General features: G+C 48.6%; 1 protein-coding gene across 9 annotated transcripts in view; it reads right to left on the minus strand.

Annotated features, from left to right (window-relative positions):
* GALNT6 (polypeptide N-acetylgalactosaminyltransferase 6) overlaps positions 1 to 15642 on the minus strand; it is a 39382-nt gene that overhangs the window by 19614 nt on the left and 4126 nt on the right. For 7 of the 9 annotated variants that reach the window (XM_024256745.2, XM_024256742.2, XM_054527248.2 and 4 more), the window contains 4 exons: positions 12897 to 13018; positions 11880 to 11946; positions 8730 to 9323; positions 6638 to 6810 (listed from right to left, as the gene is read on the minus strand). In XM_024256745.2, the coding sequence (XP_024112513.1) occupies positions 6638 to 6810; positions 8730 to 9220 (664 nt within the window). In that variant the 5' untranslated portion in view covers positions 9221 to 9323; positions 11880 to 11946; positions 12897 to 13018. The remainder of the gene's footprint in view (positions 1 to 6637; positions 6811 to 8729; positions 9324 to 11879; positions 11947 to 12896; positions 13019 to 15642) is intronic. The other 2 variants (XM_063711787.1, XM_063711786.1) reach the window with 1 other exon arrangement.

The raw sequence follows: 15642 nt of genomic DNA on the forward strand, positions 1-15642 counted from the left end.
GCCAGTCACAAAAGGACAAATACTGTATGATTCCACTTATGATAATCAAATTCACCGAGACAGAAAGTAGAAGAGGGGTTGCGGGGAGGACAGCGTGGAGAATTCATGTTTAATAGGTACAGAATTTCAGTTTGGGATGACAAAAAATAAGTTCTTGGCTGGGTGTGGTGACTCACACATGTAATCCTAGCACTTTGTGAGGCTGGGAGTTCGAGACCAGCCTGGTCAACATGGTGAGACCCCCATCTCATTAAAAAAGGAAAAAAAAAGTTCCGGAGATGGGTAGTAGTGATGGTTGCACAATAATGTGAATGCATTTAAAATCAATAAACTGTGGACTTAAACAGTGAAGATGATACGTTTTATGTCATGTGCCTTTTACTACATACACACATGAAAAATCCAAACACTGCCGGTGGCTTACAGAGGTCTCACAATTTGGTCCCGCTAGCCTTTTAAAAAATTATTATTATTATTATTATTATTTGAGATGGAGTTTCGCTCTTGTTGCCCAGGCTGGAGTGCAATGGTGTGATCTCAGCTCACTGCAACCTCCTTCTCCTGGGTTCAAGCGATTCTCCTGCCTCAGACTCCTGAGTAGCTGGGATTACAGGTGCCCGCCACCATGCCTGGCTAATTTTTGTATTTTTAGTAGAGACGGGGTTTCTCCATGTTGGCCAGACTGGTCTTGAACTCCTGACATCCTGTGATCCAACTGCCTCGCTTCCCAAAGTGCTGGGATTATAGGTGTGAGCCATGGGCCTGGCTCCTTACACCCACTCCACCAGCACTCTTTCAGCTCCCTGGCTTACTTTGTTTAAGCCACACTGTCTTCTTTCTGCCTCATTAACAAGTCAAGCCTCTGGCCTCTGTGTTGGCTGCTCCCTTTGCAGAGAGTACTAACAGTAGTCTTTCCTGGCTACTTGGGTGAAAAGAGCTCCCTAATTACTCACTCACTAACCCATTGCCCTGCATTCTTCTTTTTTTCCCCTCTAATTTAGTTAAGCTGGTGGAGTGTGCCAGACAGGGAGGGAACCCTGGCTGCTGACCTAGCCACTCAGGAATGAGGTCTGTGCCCTGGTTCTGACTCAGAGCTGGGGAAGAAAAAGCTCCCCAGCTCAGCACGGGGTCTCCTCCCCAATAGTATCAAATGCCCTTAGACTCACCCTCATAGGGCTGCTGCTGGGTACCTGGAGTGGAGGTCAGAGAGCAGGGACATTGTATTTCGGCAGAGACACAGTCCTGTTTGTGTGTGTGTGTAATGAGAGCTGGTTAATCTGATCAAACAGTCAAACGTGTAGGAAATTTTATCCCACTGTGGATGACAGAGATTTCTGACCATGGATCTGAGGTTTTTTTCCTCCTTTCCTCACTGAACTGAATGTTGCTTAAAGTATCTCTACCGTCTGAAAGCCCTCTGGGTAGGGTTGTTTATCATAGGGTCCACAAATTCCCTGGAATTAGATGCAAAAATGTGGGTTTTGCATATTATTGTGGGCAGTGGTGCACTATTCTAGTGATTTTAACAGATTCTGAAAGGATGCCAGGACCCAGAAAAATAAGAATGACTAGCTTAGGTTTTTCAGGCAGGTGATTGTTTTGTTTTTGTTTTTGAGACAGGGTGTTGCTCTATCACCCATGCTGAGTACAGTGGCATGATCAGGGCTCACTGCAGCCTTGGCCTCCTGAGTTCAGGTGACCCTCCCACCTCAGCCTCTCGAGTAGCTGGGACTACAGGCACATACCACCATGCCCAGCTAATTTTTTATTTTTTTGTAGAGACAGAGTCTTACTATGTTGCCCAGGATGGTCTTGAACTCCTGGGCTCCAGTGACTTTCCCACCTCAGCCTCCCAAAGTGCTGGGATTACAGGTGTGAGCCAGTGCGTCCTGACCATGCAGATGATTTAGAGATGCTGGAATTGGCCTTAGGAGAGAATTGGCCTTAGAAGAGAGTCCAGGGTACCAAGTCCAGGACAGCCAGAGAGAAGGTGAACGTGTGTATGGTGGCCTGCCAGGGGCAGGCGCTCTGGAGGGGATACTGGGGCTACTGCCAACTCTGCCCTACTGAACACAGGCTATTCTGCCTGTTAGATGCTGCCTGTGCCAGCCTGGCATTATGTTACTTGTCTAGCTAGTCAGAGGAGTTTCCTACCTGGGCACTTGCAGCTCACGGAGTCACAAAATTTAGGGTGAAAAGTTAACAGTTTAGAACCCCCATGTCCAAGGCTACGGGAGCCCACCTCTTGCATTAGCGTGACCTGGATGTGAGACACGAAGTCAAAGGAGATCACTTTGGAACTTTAAGGCTTAATGAATGCCCTATTGGATTTTCGACTTGCATGGGGCCTGTTAGCCCCATTTAGCCCCTTCGTTTTGGCTAATTTCTCCCATTTCAAATGGGTATATTTACGCAATGCCTGTACCTCCATTGTATCTAGGAAGTGACTTAACTTGCTTTTGATTTTACAGGCTCATAGGGGAAGGGACTTGCCTTGTCTCAGATGGGAGTTTGGACTTGGACTTTTGGGTTAATGCTGGAATGAGCTAAGACTTTGGGGGGACTGTTGGAAAGGCATGACTGTGTTTTGAAATGTGAGGACATGAGATTTGGGAGGGGTTAGTGGTGAAATGATATGGTTTGGCTGTTTCCTCACCCAAATCTCATCTTGAATTGTAGGTCCCATAATCCCCATATGTGGTGGAAGGGACCCAGTGGGAGATAATTGAATCATCGGGCAGTTTCTACCATGCTATCCTTGTGATAGTAAGTTCTCACGAGATCTGATGGTTTTATGAGGGGCTTCCCCTTTTGCTCAGCTCTCATTCTTCTCTCTCCTGACACCTCATGAAGAAGGACATGTTTGCTTCCCCTTCTGCCATGATTATAGGTTTCCTGAGGTCTCCCCAGCCCTGCAGAACTGTGAGTTAATTAAACCTCTTTCCTTTATAAATTACCCAGTCTTGGGTATATCCTTATAGCAGTGTGAGAATGGACTAATACACTCCAGTACAAGGGATTCAGGTGAAAGAGCTTCCGAAGGATGGGTAGCATAGGGTTAGGAGGAGAAAGATAATGAAAGAACCCAGTTTGAGAGGAAGGACCGCTAAAATGCTTGCTTCCATTCCATACAACCTTTCCATTGCTACAAAGATTCCCTAGAGATCACTGCCAAGCTCCTCCCATCTCTGCCAAACTCTTCACCCTTCCCTTTCCAGAAGCCTAATCTATACATTCCTTGTCCACCAGACCCTGTCACTGCATCCCTGATACTTGCTTGCCTTGATTTATTTATTATTTTTTTTTTAGAGACTGGGTCTCACTCTGTTACCTAGGCTGGAGTACAGTGGTGCAGTCAAGGCTCACTGCAGTCTGAGACTGCTGGGCTCAAGAATCCTTCCACCTCAGCCCTCCAAGTAGCTGGAACCACAGGCACATGCCACCGTGCCCAGCTAACTTTTCTATTTTTTATAGAGATGGGGTCTTGCTACATTGCCCAGGCTGGTCTTGAACTCCTGGCCTCAAGCAATCCTCCTGCCACGACCTCCCAAAGTTCTGGGATTACAGGCATGAGCTACTGTGCTTGGCCTATTTTACTTTACTTGTATCTTTTTTAGAGACAAGGTCTCACTCTGTCATCCATGCTGGAGTGCAATGGTGCAATCACAGCTCACTGCAGCCTCAACTTCCTGGGCTCAAGTGATCCTCCCACCTCAGCCTCCCAAGTAGCTGGGACCACAGGCAAATACCACCGTGCCTGCTAATTTTTTATTTTTGTAGAGATGGGATTTTGTTATGTTGCCCAGGCTGGTCTGGCCTTGCTTTATAAGTGCTGCCAAGTATCTGTCTTCCCTGGGAAGATGTGAGCTTCCTGAAGAAATGAACTCAACAGGGCTCACACTCAGCCCTTCCTTCCACAGCCCTAGTCCGCTTTTCAGCATCACCCCTAACCTAGAGGAAGGAGGGAGGCTGGGGGAGGACAAGGACAGGAAGCAGCTCTACTGGAGTAGCCCCAGCACTTACACTGGGAAGTGTGGAGTCAGTTCCTGCCCTCACTATTGGGAGTTTGAGCACAGGAGGTCAACCTGGGAGAGCCCCAGACACCACATGCCTCCTGCGAGGAGGGCTAAGCTTGTGGACACTCTCAGCCTAAAGGTGCCTCAGTCCCACAGCCTTTCCTAGTTCTGGCCCCATCATCTCCTACTCTCAAGTGAGTGTAAGAACTTCCTCTCCAGACTGTGAGTCCTCTGCCTCTCTTCCTGCCGATTATCCTCCTCCAAAGCTGCCATCCTTCTGAAATGAGGTCACAATCCAGATGAAACACTTTCAATGACTCCTTCTTACTTTCTAATAAATGCTTTTAGCATGACATGAATGTCAATTCAACATTTTTTTTTTTGAGACGGGGTCGTGCTCTGTCTCAGCCTCCCGAGTAGCTGGGACTACAGGCACATGCCACCATGCCAGGCTAATTTTTGTAAATTTTATAGAAACAAGGCCTTGACATGTTGCCCAGGCTGTCTTGAACTCCTGGGCTTAAGTGATCCACCTGCCTCGGCCTCCCTAAGTGCTGGGATTACAGGGGTGAGCCACTGTCCCTGGCCAATTTAACATCTTTTGAGTCTCATTTCCTAAACAAATCTAAGCTTCAGCCACACCAGATCTCTTTAACAAACACATTCATGTCTTTAGGACTGTGCTTATGCCATTCTCTTGTGGGAATGCCCTTCATCCACTCTTCTCTCTTAGACACTCATCTTTTAAGGCCCAGCTTCAAACAGGCCTCCACAGCAGACCAGCCCTAGCCACGCCAGGCAGAAATGGCACCTCCTGGCTACATACTCCATGGTGCATTGTTCCCGTACCATGAATAAAATGGAATGCATGCTTGTGACACTCTTACTTGATGCCAGCCACTCTGTGGCACATGAATCTCATTTATGACCTGTCTCATATCCCTCACCCACCACGTAAGGGACTCAACTGCTCTTTTTTTTTGAGACGGAGTCTCGCTCTGTAGCCCAGACTGGAGTGCAGTAACACAATCTCGGCTCACTGCAACCTCCGCCTCCTGGGTTCAAGCGATTCTCCTGCCTCAGCCTCCTGAGTAGTTGGGACTGCAGGCATACGCTGCCATGCCTGGCTAATTTTTGTATTTTTAGTAGACACGGGGTTTCACCATATTGGCCAGGCTGTCTCGAACTCCTGACCTTAAGCAATCTGCCCGCCTTGGCCTCCCGGAGTGCTAGGATTACACGCATGAGCCACCACGCCGAGCCCTTTTATTTGTTTTGTTTTTTGAGATGGAGTCTCACTGTGTCTCTCAGGTGGAAAAGCAGTGGTGCCATCTTGGCTCATTGCAGCCTACGCCTCCTGGGTTCAGGTGATTCTCGTGCCTCAGCCTCCCAAGTAGCTGGGACTATAAGCGCACACCACCACACCCGGCTAATTATTTTTTGTATTTTGGGTAGAGATGGGGTTTCACCGTGTTGGCCAGGCTGGTCTCAAACTCCTGACCTCAAGTGATCTGTCCGCTTCAGTCTCCCAAAGTGCTGAAATTACAGGCTTGAGCCACTGTGCCCAGTCTGCCCCCATTTTTTGAAGAGGAAACAGGTTCAGGGAGGCCAAATGCTTGTCCAAGGTCACTGAGCTAGGAAGGGTTAGAGCTGGGATTTGAATTCCTGGGTGTTGGACTCGGCAGTCCATGCCCTTTCACACCTGTTACAGGTGTATCACTGCCACAGCACTGTGGCTAGTGTTGTAAGAGACTTCTGGCCGGGCACGGTGGCTCATGCCTGTAATCCCGCACTTTGGGAGGCTGAGGCAGGCAGATTACCTGAGTTCGGGAGTTCAAGACCAACCTGACCAACATGGAGAAACCCTATCTCTATTAAAAATACAAAATTAGCTGGGTGTGGTGGCGCATGCCTGTAATCCCAGCTACTCGGGAGGCTGAGGCAGGAGAATCGCTTGAACCCGGGAGGCAGAGGTTGTGGTGAGCTGAGATCGCACCATTGTACTCCAGCCTGGGCAACAAGAGTGAAACTCCATCTCAAAAAAAAAAAAAAAAAAAAGAGGCTTCTGACCTATGGGAGTTTTTAGTATTTTCAGGGCAGGGTCTGTCTCCTTTGTCATGGCATCCCCTCTGCCTGGGTCAGAGCCAGGCACACAGTACTCAGTAGATGTTTGTGGAATTGAAGGCTGGAAGTTTGGTGAGCAACCCCACTTACCTATCAACAGCTATGGCAAAAAGGGCTGGCTGGGGAGTCTTTAAGAGCAGAAGAGTGGCCCAGTGGGTAGGAAACAGAGGTGAAGGCCTGTCCCTACCCTCTGCCCTGGCTCTCCCAGCATTTCTGAGTTAGGGTTGGCCTTGGCAGCATTCAGGGAGTCTTGAAGCCAGAGCTGAAAAGCTCTTGGAGCTCTTTGGCTGAGGTGTGAAGGAAGCATGGTCTACCTGCCCCTACCTGACTTCTTCCTGCCCCTACCTGACTTCTTCCTGCCCCTGGCCTTTAAGATGAGCTGTGATGCCAGGCAACAGGCTCTGAGGTGGTGCCTGCTCCCTTGAAAGGACCTGCCCTCCTCCTTTGAGTGCCCAGGGGAGACCCCGGCCCCCTCCTCTGGGCCCCTCCAGCCTCACCCTCCGTGCTGGCATCATCCACCAGTATGATCTCCTTGAGCAAGATGGCAGGGGTGGTGTGTAGGACGCTGTACACTGTTCGCAGCAGCGTGGACCAGGCCTCGTTGTGGAACACAATGATGACGCTGGTGGTGGCCAGTGGGGGGCAGCGCCGGAACTTCTGGTCCACACACCTGGAAGTATGAAAGTACGAACAAAGTTCTCCTGGTCCTTGGGAGTGCCAGGTGTGGGAAGGGCCCCGTCCAGAGACTCCCCCAGACCATCCTGCACTCCTCTGAACCACAGCCTACATTCTCTGTATCAGGTGGGAACAGCTGTTTCCTGTTCCTGTCTCCCCCGGTATCTGCCACCCACCCTGAGCCTCTGCACAGGTTCTAGCCAAACCACTCCAAAATCCATCCCCACAGAGCTGGCTCAGTGCCCCAGCTGTGATGCTGAGGCTCCTCCACCCCCTTCCTTCATCTGCTATCTGCTCTCAGGCTAGGAGTTCCCAGGGCTGGCTCTCTTCCTCCGTAATATGTGAACTGCATAAAATGTAATCCAATCCAGAGGTCCCAGAGGGGTAGGTAATGAAGGCCAAATTTGACATCTGAGAATAGTGACTATGATTTCCATACTCAATGAGAAGAAAAGGCTCTTCCCTTTACAGCGTACAGTTCCTCTCTAATCCATTTTCTCATTAACTCCCTGTGATCTGACACCACTATCACAAACAGTCAATTTCCTGCGACCTTTCTTCCATCTTTATCCACTCCAGCCACTCTGTGGCACTTGGCCACGCGGCTACCTTCTTGACACTCCATCTCAGGGTGGGGGTGGCAATGTGTGAATCCTGGATCTCAAGAAATCATGTGACCTCACACCCTTCCTTGACCTCCTCTGCTGGTCAGAGGATTTCTTGGGGACCCTCCAGAAAGATTCCCCGGCTTCCTCCACTGGCTGCTGTCACACCCAGTGCTTTTCTCGCTCTCTTTTTTTTGAGACAGAGTCTTGCTCTGTCACTCAGGCTGGAGTGCAGTGGTATGATCTTAGCTCCCTGCAACCTCCACCTCCCAGGTTCAAGCGATTCTTGTCCTTCAGCCTCCAGAGTAACTGGGATTACAGGCACCCACTACCATGCCAGGCTGATTTTTTTGTATTTTTAATAGAGACAGGCTTTCACCATGCTGGCCAGGCTGGTCTTGAACTCCTGGCCTCAAGTGATCCACCCACCTCAGCCTCCCATAGTGCTGGGATTATAGGCGTGAGCCACTGTGCCTGGACCCAGTGTCCTTCTCTGCTGAGGAATTCCTGATAGTTTCAAGTGGCCCCTTGTTCTAGGGCTATCATACTTGGCTCAAGTCTCAAGAACCTCAGGTTCACAGCCCTAAAGACTCATGAAATCTGGGGATGAGGGCTGCCATTTGAGAAAAGGCCAAATAGGGTATAACACTTGACCTGGAAAAGACAAAGGCTAAGTGGGGAAGACACACTGTCTTTAACTTGAGGATCATGGGAATGCAGCCATAGGGGCATTAGAGGGAGGGGGCTGCCACTCAAAGATCTAAGTGATATCTCATTGTGCAAGATTGTGCTATAAAAAACTTCAAATAAAGGTTGGAATCAATTTGCGGCCTTGTGGGCCTTCACTGGAGGAAACCAGGTGTGAGGATATTCCTAACCACCAGGGCTGCTGTTAAGAAATGCCCCCTCTCCAAACAGCTCAGCATTAGAGTCCCACAGTCTCTGGGGCAGGCCTCAGTAGGAGAGAAAGCTACTGAAACCACAGCTTGGTATCAGTCTCCCCAGTCACCCCGTGCCAGGTCCTGGTGCCAAGCTGAGTTCCTTCTTCTGCATCATCCCACTTTCATAATTGCATTTCACTCTCACAGGTCTCCCTGGGCCTCTGGCCTGACCATAATACCCTTGAATCACAACCCCTGGGATCAGCACAGTTGTTCTGGGAAAGAAGTGAGGCACAGAGGAGATCCTTGCCCATATTATAAAATTCCCTTCAACTCTTTCTCTGGCCCTTGATCTATGGCCCTGGCCATACTGGCCATGCCTTTAGCAAAACCCTGGTCTCCCCAGAAGGACTCTGGGTGCTACTTACTCAGGTGGTCGGGTGTCTGGCCCCAGGGACCTCTGCAGGGAGATCCGGTCGCTGGCAAAGGCATTGAAGCAGTGCTTCTTATAGCCTTCTTCCTTTTCCTGGGTCTCCAGGGGGGTCCACTTGCTCTTCTGAAATGCTTTTCCATCTGCCCCAGGGGCATTAGGGTCCTGTGGTGGCCGTTCCCAGAAGGGCTTCAGTTCAGCTGGGGTATAGAACCCAGGGAGGCAGGACTGGTTTATGGAGAACAGAGTCTGCTGGGCTTCTGGAGCCCTAATTTGGAGCTTGGGCATTGAATCTCTAAGGTTGTTCATGGCCTCCAGCATGAGGTCCAGGACGTGATCCTTCCGGCTCACCAGGGACTTCAGCCATGGCTTCTCTGTGGCCTCCTCCCTGCTGCTCACGTCCCTATGCAGGAGGAAGAGGAAGAGCACAAAGGCGCAGCCCACCATGGCCAGGCGCAGGGGCATGTGGCGTCTGCGGAGGAGCCTCATCCTCCAGAACCAAGGGGGACCCCAGCTGCGTCAGCTCTGAGTCCTGAGCCCAACCCTGGAAATAGCTTGATACGTTGTGGTGGCCACAAGCTGGGGCCTCAGCCTGAAAAAGGAGGGGATGAGAGAGAGAAGTGAGCCAACACAGGGTAAGGAGGGAGTCGGGTGCTTGGGGTTAGAGGCCAGGCTCTGTTGCTGAGTGGTGGCATCACCTTATTGGCCACAACTTTCCCGTATCTACATTTCCTTCATCCATAAAATGAGGAGACTGGAGGCAGTGTTTCTTTCCTGCCCTAAGATCCTAATATGCATGGATCTAGAGTCACTGGAACACTGAAACACTACATGAGATTTAATCGTTAAACTCATGAGATTTAATCATTATGGCTTTGGGAAACAACTTGGTATTATCAAGAAAAATTTAAAATGAACACAGCCTGAGCCAGCAATTCCACTCCTCATTTTATATCCCAGACAAACTCTGGTACATGCAAACCAAGAGGTATGTACAAGAACATTTAAGTCAACACTGACTTAAATGGCAACAAACTGGTAAAACCTTTAAGTCCACCAGCAGAATGAATAAATAAAGTGCAAAATACCCATACCATGCAGTGCTCTACAGTGATGACCAAGAATGAACCACTTCTCCATGCAACAATGTGGATGTGTTGTTGGGTGAAAAAAGCAAGTGACAAAAGGATACGTACAGTATGATTCCACTTATAGAAAATGTAAAAACATGCTAAAATTAAACAATATCTTGTTCATGAATACAAATATGTGATAAAGCTATAAAGAAAGCTAAAGAAGACTAGCCTGGCCAACATGGTGAAACCCTGTCTCTACTAAAAATACAAAAATTAGCTGGGCGTGGTAGCACATGCCTGTTATCCCAGCTACTCGGGAGGCTGAGGCAGGAGAATCACTTGAACCCGGGAGGCAGAGGTTGCAGTAGGCTGGGATCACACCACTGCACTCCAGCCTGGGCAACAGAGCAAGACTCCATCCCCCCACGAAAAAAAGAAAGCTAAAGAAATGATATAACCAGTTTCTGAAGATGAAGAAAACAGTACAGGATTAGAGATGGGTAACAGGGGACTTCAAAGTGTTTTTTTCTCGAAGTGGATTGTGGCTGCTGGTGGACTGTAATTCTTTATACCCTACACGTATTTTATAAATATTTCTTGGCCGAGCATGGTGTAATCCCAGCACTTTGGGAGGCTGAGGTGGGAGGATCGTTTGGGCCCAGGAGTTCAAGACCAGTCTGCTCAACGTATTGAGAGCCCATCTCAATAAAAAATTTTAAAAATTAGCGAGGCATAGTGGTGCACACCTGTAGTCCTAGCTGCTTGGGAGGCTGAAGCAGGACTGCTGGAGCCCAGCAGGTTAAGGCTGCAGTGAGCTATAATCGCACCACTGCTCTTCAGCATGGGCGAGAGAGAGATTCTGCCTCTAAAAATAAATAAATAAAAGTTATCTGTAATCTACTCATATTTAATAAAAAAGAATTTAACAGAAACCTAAGATTTTATGACAAGACATTCCCGGCAGGGCTGGGCATGGGCGTTCACCAGGCTCCACCCCCAGGCATGTGGATCCATGCCCTAGAGGATGAATGCTTGCAGAACTTTCTGTGCAGAGTTCTGGACACATAAGCTCACTGGTTAAGCAGTAGACATCAATGGCAAGGGACCTGGGCACAAATTCCAGTTCTTCCTCTTCTAGTAGTAGCACCTACCTCCTAGGGTTGTTATAAGAATTATGTTCCTTCCCCGCAAAATTCATGGACAAAGCTTAGCAGTCTCTGCACATGGTAAGTTCCCACAAAGTGTTAGTTTTGATCATTAGCAGCTGTGTGACCCTTGGGTGATTTACTTAATCCCTCTAAGCCTCAATTTCCTCATCTATAAAGTGGGGGCAACTAATACCTAACTGACAGGGTTGTAGGGAGGATTAAATCAGATAATGTAGGTAAAATGTTTGGCAGAGCACCTGTCATACTAAGCCCTTAATAAATGGTATCAACTATTTCTATTATTATGATAAATCCCTGCTTCACTTCCCAGCAGTTATCCTCAAGCACCTGGCCCTTGGCCAAAGCCACGTTCATTACTCCCTGCATGTTTTGCTTAAAAATAACTCTGGTTGTACTATTTAATGCTATTGTTTAAACGCACAAGCTCCTGCCTGTGGAGAGGCTTGGTGTCTGAGACCTTGGGAGTATGTGGCCATCGTGATCTCAAGTGGGGAGCTGGATTCACTCTGGACTGGGGTACAAATGTGGCTTCTTTTATAACATCAGATTCAGCAGCACCATCAAAAATCAAACAAAAGAAATCTCTGAGCATCTATTTTGTATTAACTATTGTCTAGGAGATAGGAGAGATTTGTTTATTCCACCAGTATTTACTGAATAACTGCCTCTACCAGGTACTCTGCAAGAGGCGGGGGACACAGAGAAGTGCAAGGCCAGCCCTCAAGGATCCTACAGTCAATTGGGGGCATCAGATTTTTTTACACAGAGATTACCCTGTGAGAAGCAGAATCAAAGAGGTACCCTTGAGTGCTGAAGGAGACGGCATGCAGGAAACTCAGCAAATGGGGGAGGGCAACATCTGTGAAGAAATCTCACGGGGGCAGAAACGGGCCAAGCACTAACCGGCGAGTAGGAGTCAGCGAGGCGAGGTGAGCACATTTCAGGCAGAAGGCACAGTACCTGCAATGGTCTGGAGGTGGGAGACAGAAGAGCCAGTCACAGAACTATAAGCAGTCTGGTATGGCAGGAGTAGCAGAAATTGGGCCTACAGAGGTGGCTGAAACCAAGTCCTGAGGGCCTTGTTCATCATGCTGAGGAGCATTTGCCCTTGACCCAAGGCATGGGGAGTAATAAAGCATTAAGCTGGGAGCCCAGCATTACAGGAAGAACAATATGACAGCGGTGGAGAGTATCTTGGAAAGGGACCTGCTTGGCAGCTGGATGACCCATTCGGAGTCTGACCTAGGAGAGTTAGTAGCAGTGTGGATGGAAGAGGGAGGGTGTGGTGCTAGGAAGACCACCTTGGGTGATGGGGTGGGACAGTTTACCCTGTCTGGTACACAGAGGGACACAAAGGCTCAATTCCTTTCCCCAAGGGATTTGAAAATCTTATTGGAGAACGAGAACTGATAGCACTGACCAGGTGAAGGAAGCACCTGACCAGGGGAGATTCAGGAGCAGGAAAAGGACCTTTCACTGACTACTCTTTTGTACTTTGAACCCTGACTATATTACTTATTCAAAAATGAATAAAATTAAAGCAGAATAGCACAGACAGTAAGTGCTAAGCTGAGAGAGGTAGAGTTCCCTGTGGGCTTGAGGAAGGCTTCGGGGAGGAAATGGGGATTCAGTGTAGCAGGAGTTTCTTGTCACAGAGGTTGAGCTATGCTGGGGCTAGCACAGGGGGATTCGCTTGAGCTAGACACCTCATCAGTTCTGGAACTGTCCCAGCTAAGCCCACACAGAGGCCTGCAGAATGGGGGAGTGTTTGCCATGACAGCTTTGAACCATCCTGCAGGCTGCATCTTCCCCGCTACTTTCCATCTACCTTCCCACTCCAGCAAGAAAGAGGGAGCACAGTTAGAAACAAAGGCATGGTAAGATTGTAGTTACTAGCTGTTGCCAGTGCTCAAGACTCACCCCCTCCAGGAAGGCCTCCTGACTGATTCACTCAGAATCACCTAGGTTACTCCAACTCTTTCATCCTGGCACTGCCTCGTGGTCCCTCACAGCAGGGCCTGTTTTTGCTTCTTTTATTTTCCCTGGAGAAAGAAATATAGGGTTAAATTGAGCTCTTCCTAGGCATCTAATCTCTCAATCCCATCTGGCTGCCTGAAGCTTTCTCTCTCAAACCTACAGTTCCTCAAGGTACTAACCACATCCTGAACAGAAATGAGACACCTGGGATTAGCCTTGGTGGTGAGGCACTCATTCTCTAGTTTGTTTGCTTAGCATGAGGGCAACAGGAAGAGTCTCTTAGAAGAGACACAGAATCTAGTGCAAGCCACAGGACTTTGGGGTTAAGGATTTTTGCTCCCTGTGTAGGAGATGATTCCCAGAAGTATGGTTAGCAAGGTCCTGGAGGTCGCCCCTCCACCAGCCTTGGAGAAAGAATAGCTGCTATTCTTTGCTATTCTTTCAAGTACAAAGCTTCACGAGATCCACCCCTGGTGTCTTGTATATCTCCCTCACCTTTGGGCTCCCACACCTGGCCTGCTTTCCTGGCAAGTGTGCCTGCAGCTCCCATCCACTCATTTCCCTCTCGCTGTGGCTCAGCATTTCTTCCCAAGTCTTTTTCCTCCAGCTACCCTTGGGCCTGCAACTTCTCGGACCATCCTTGGCTTTGATCCCGAGATGATGCCAGAAATCCTCTCTGAAAAGCCTGCCCAGATTGAACAAATGGGATTTGCTTCCTTGGCCCCACCGGCCAGAATACAAACTTACCTTCTCTCACTGGTGTAAGGAACTGAGGCTTTACCCAGCCCAGCTTGTATTAAACTGCTGATTACAATCCACTGTGATATTATAAAATAAATTCAGAGTGTTGCAAATCAGCATTCAAAAATTTCTTTGAAAGACCAGTTAGGACCAGGCACAGTGGCTCACACCTGAAATCCCAGCACTTTGGGAGGCCAAGGTGGGCAGATCACTTTAGGCCAGGAGTTCAAGACCAACCTGGCCAACATGGTGAAACCCCATCTCTACTAAAAATACAAAAATTAGCCAGGCATGGTGGCAGGTGCCTGTAATCCCAACTACTCAGGAGACTGAGGCAGGAGAATTGATTGAACCTAGGAGCTGGAGGTTGCAGTGAGCAGAAATAGCACCACCGTACTGCAGCCTGGGTGACAGAGCAAGACTCTGTCTCAAAAAAAAAAAAAGACCAATTAGCAAAAAGAGACCAGTTAGTTGGGTGTGTTTTGACTAGGTCTGTCTGTGAGTCTAACACCCTCATTTTATCAACAGCGAGGCCAGAGTGGTTAGGTGACTTCTCTAGCAACACACAGCTAGTGGCTCCCAGGAGTAGAACCCGATCTCCCAACTCCTAGACCACTACTCTGTTTACCACACTCGTACCCTTGGAGGTTGAGTAGGCAATTTGGGGACCAGGCCTGTCCTCCCTGAGCCTTCCCCACTCCACCCTTTGATCCCCTTCCTGGCATTTGCCTTCCTCCCACTCAAGGATACAAATGCTTTAAAGATGCGGAAACTGGAAGTCCCAGGCAGCCTTAGCTTTTGTGAATGTCAGAGTCAGCCATCCAGAACACGCCCTAGCTGGCCAGGTGGCCTCTTTGTAACAATGTTTCTATTTATCACCTGAGCTGGTCACCTCCTTAGACGTGGCAGCAGGAAGCAAGCAGTCCTTACCACAGGGATATTTGCTCAAGTTACTCAGAGGAGGGCTCAATTACAAGTTTCTTTGGAAAGTGATAACTGTCACCACTCTTAACACTGGCACAGGTGTGTGGAGCTAGACATCATATTGGGGAGGGGGCAGGTTAATTTCACACTACGGTTGGGGGAAATGGGGCTGAGAGGCTGTTTGGCCAAATGACCGTCCTTTCTTCCTCATAAGCACTTTCTCTTCATCAAACACAGCACTCCTCTCAAGTCCTCTGTACTCATACTGTGAACAGAAGAGCAAATTATCTCCTCCAAAGCCCTCCTCCCACCCCTGACCCTTTTGATCACAGAATGTGGGAGGTTTTTATTTTTCCCCATAATTACACCTTCAAGACACTTCAGCTTTTCCCCAAGACTCAAGCTGCAATACTGTGGCTTAGTTTCCCAGGAAGATATGCTGAAAATTATTTCTGTAGCTAGTCTATCAAGTTCCCCCAACATATCAAGGTTCATTTTATGTTTGCATAATTTTTTTTTTTTTGAGACGGAGTCTCACTCTGTTGCCCATACTGGAGTGCAGTGGTGGGATCTCGGCTCACTGCAACCTCTGACTCCTGGGTTCAAGCGATTCTCATCCCTCAGCCTCCCGAGTAGCTGGGATTACAGGCACCTGCCACCACGTCCGGCTAATTTTTGTATCTTTTTAGTAGAGACAGTGTTTTGCCATGTTGGCCAGGCTAGTCTTGAACTCCTGACCTCAAGTGATCTGTCTGCCTCGGCCTCCCAAAGTACTAGGATTACAGGTGTGAGCCAATGCGCCCAGCCTGTTTGCATGATATTTTAAGCTTAAATTACCCAAACATGGATTTTCTATTGAAAAACTCAACCCAACTTTGCTCACCACTGTATACCTAGAGCAGCGTTTGGCATGTGGTAGGCACTTGGTTAATATTTGTTGACTTATTCCAAGAAAAAGTCACCAAAAATCAAAATAATATGCCACCAAACAGGAGGTTCAACAGTTCACAGGTTTTTCACTGGA

This window comes from Pongo abelii, chromosome 10 (assembly GCF_028885655.2).
Source record: "Pongo abelii isolate AG06213 chromosome 10, NHGRI_mPonAbe1-v2.0_pri, whole genome shotgun sequence".
Classification (NCBI taxonomy): domain Eukaryota; kingdom Metazoa; phylum Chordata; class Mammalia; order Primates; family Hominidae; genus Pongo; species Pongo abelii.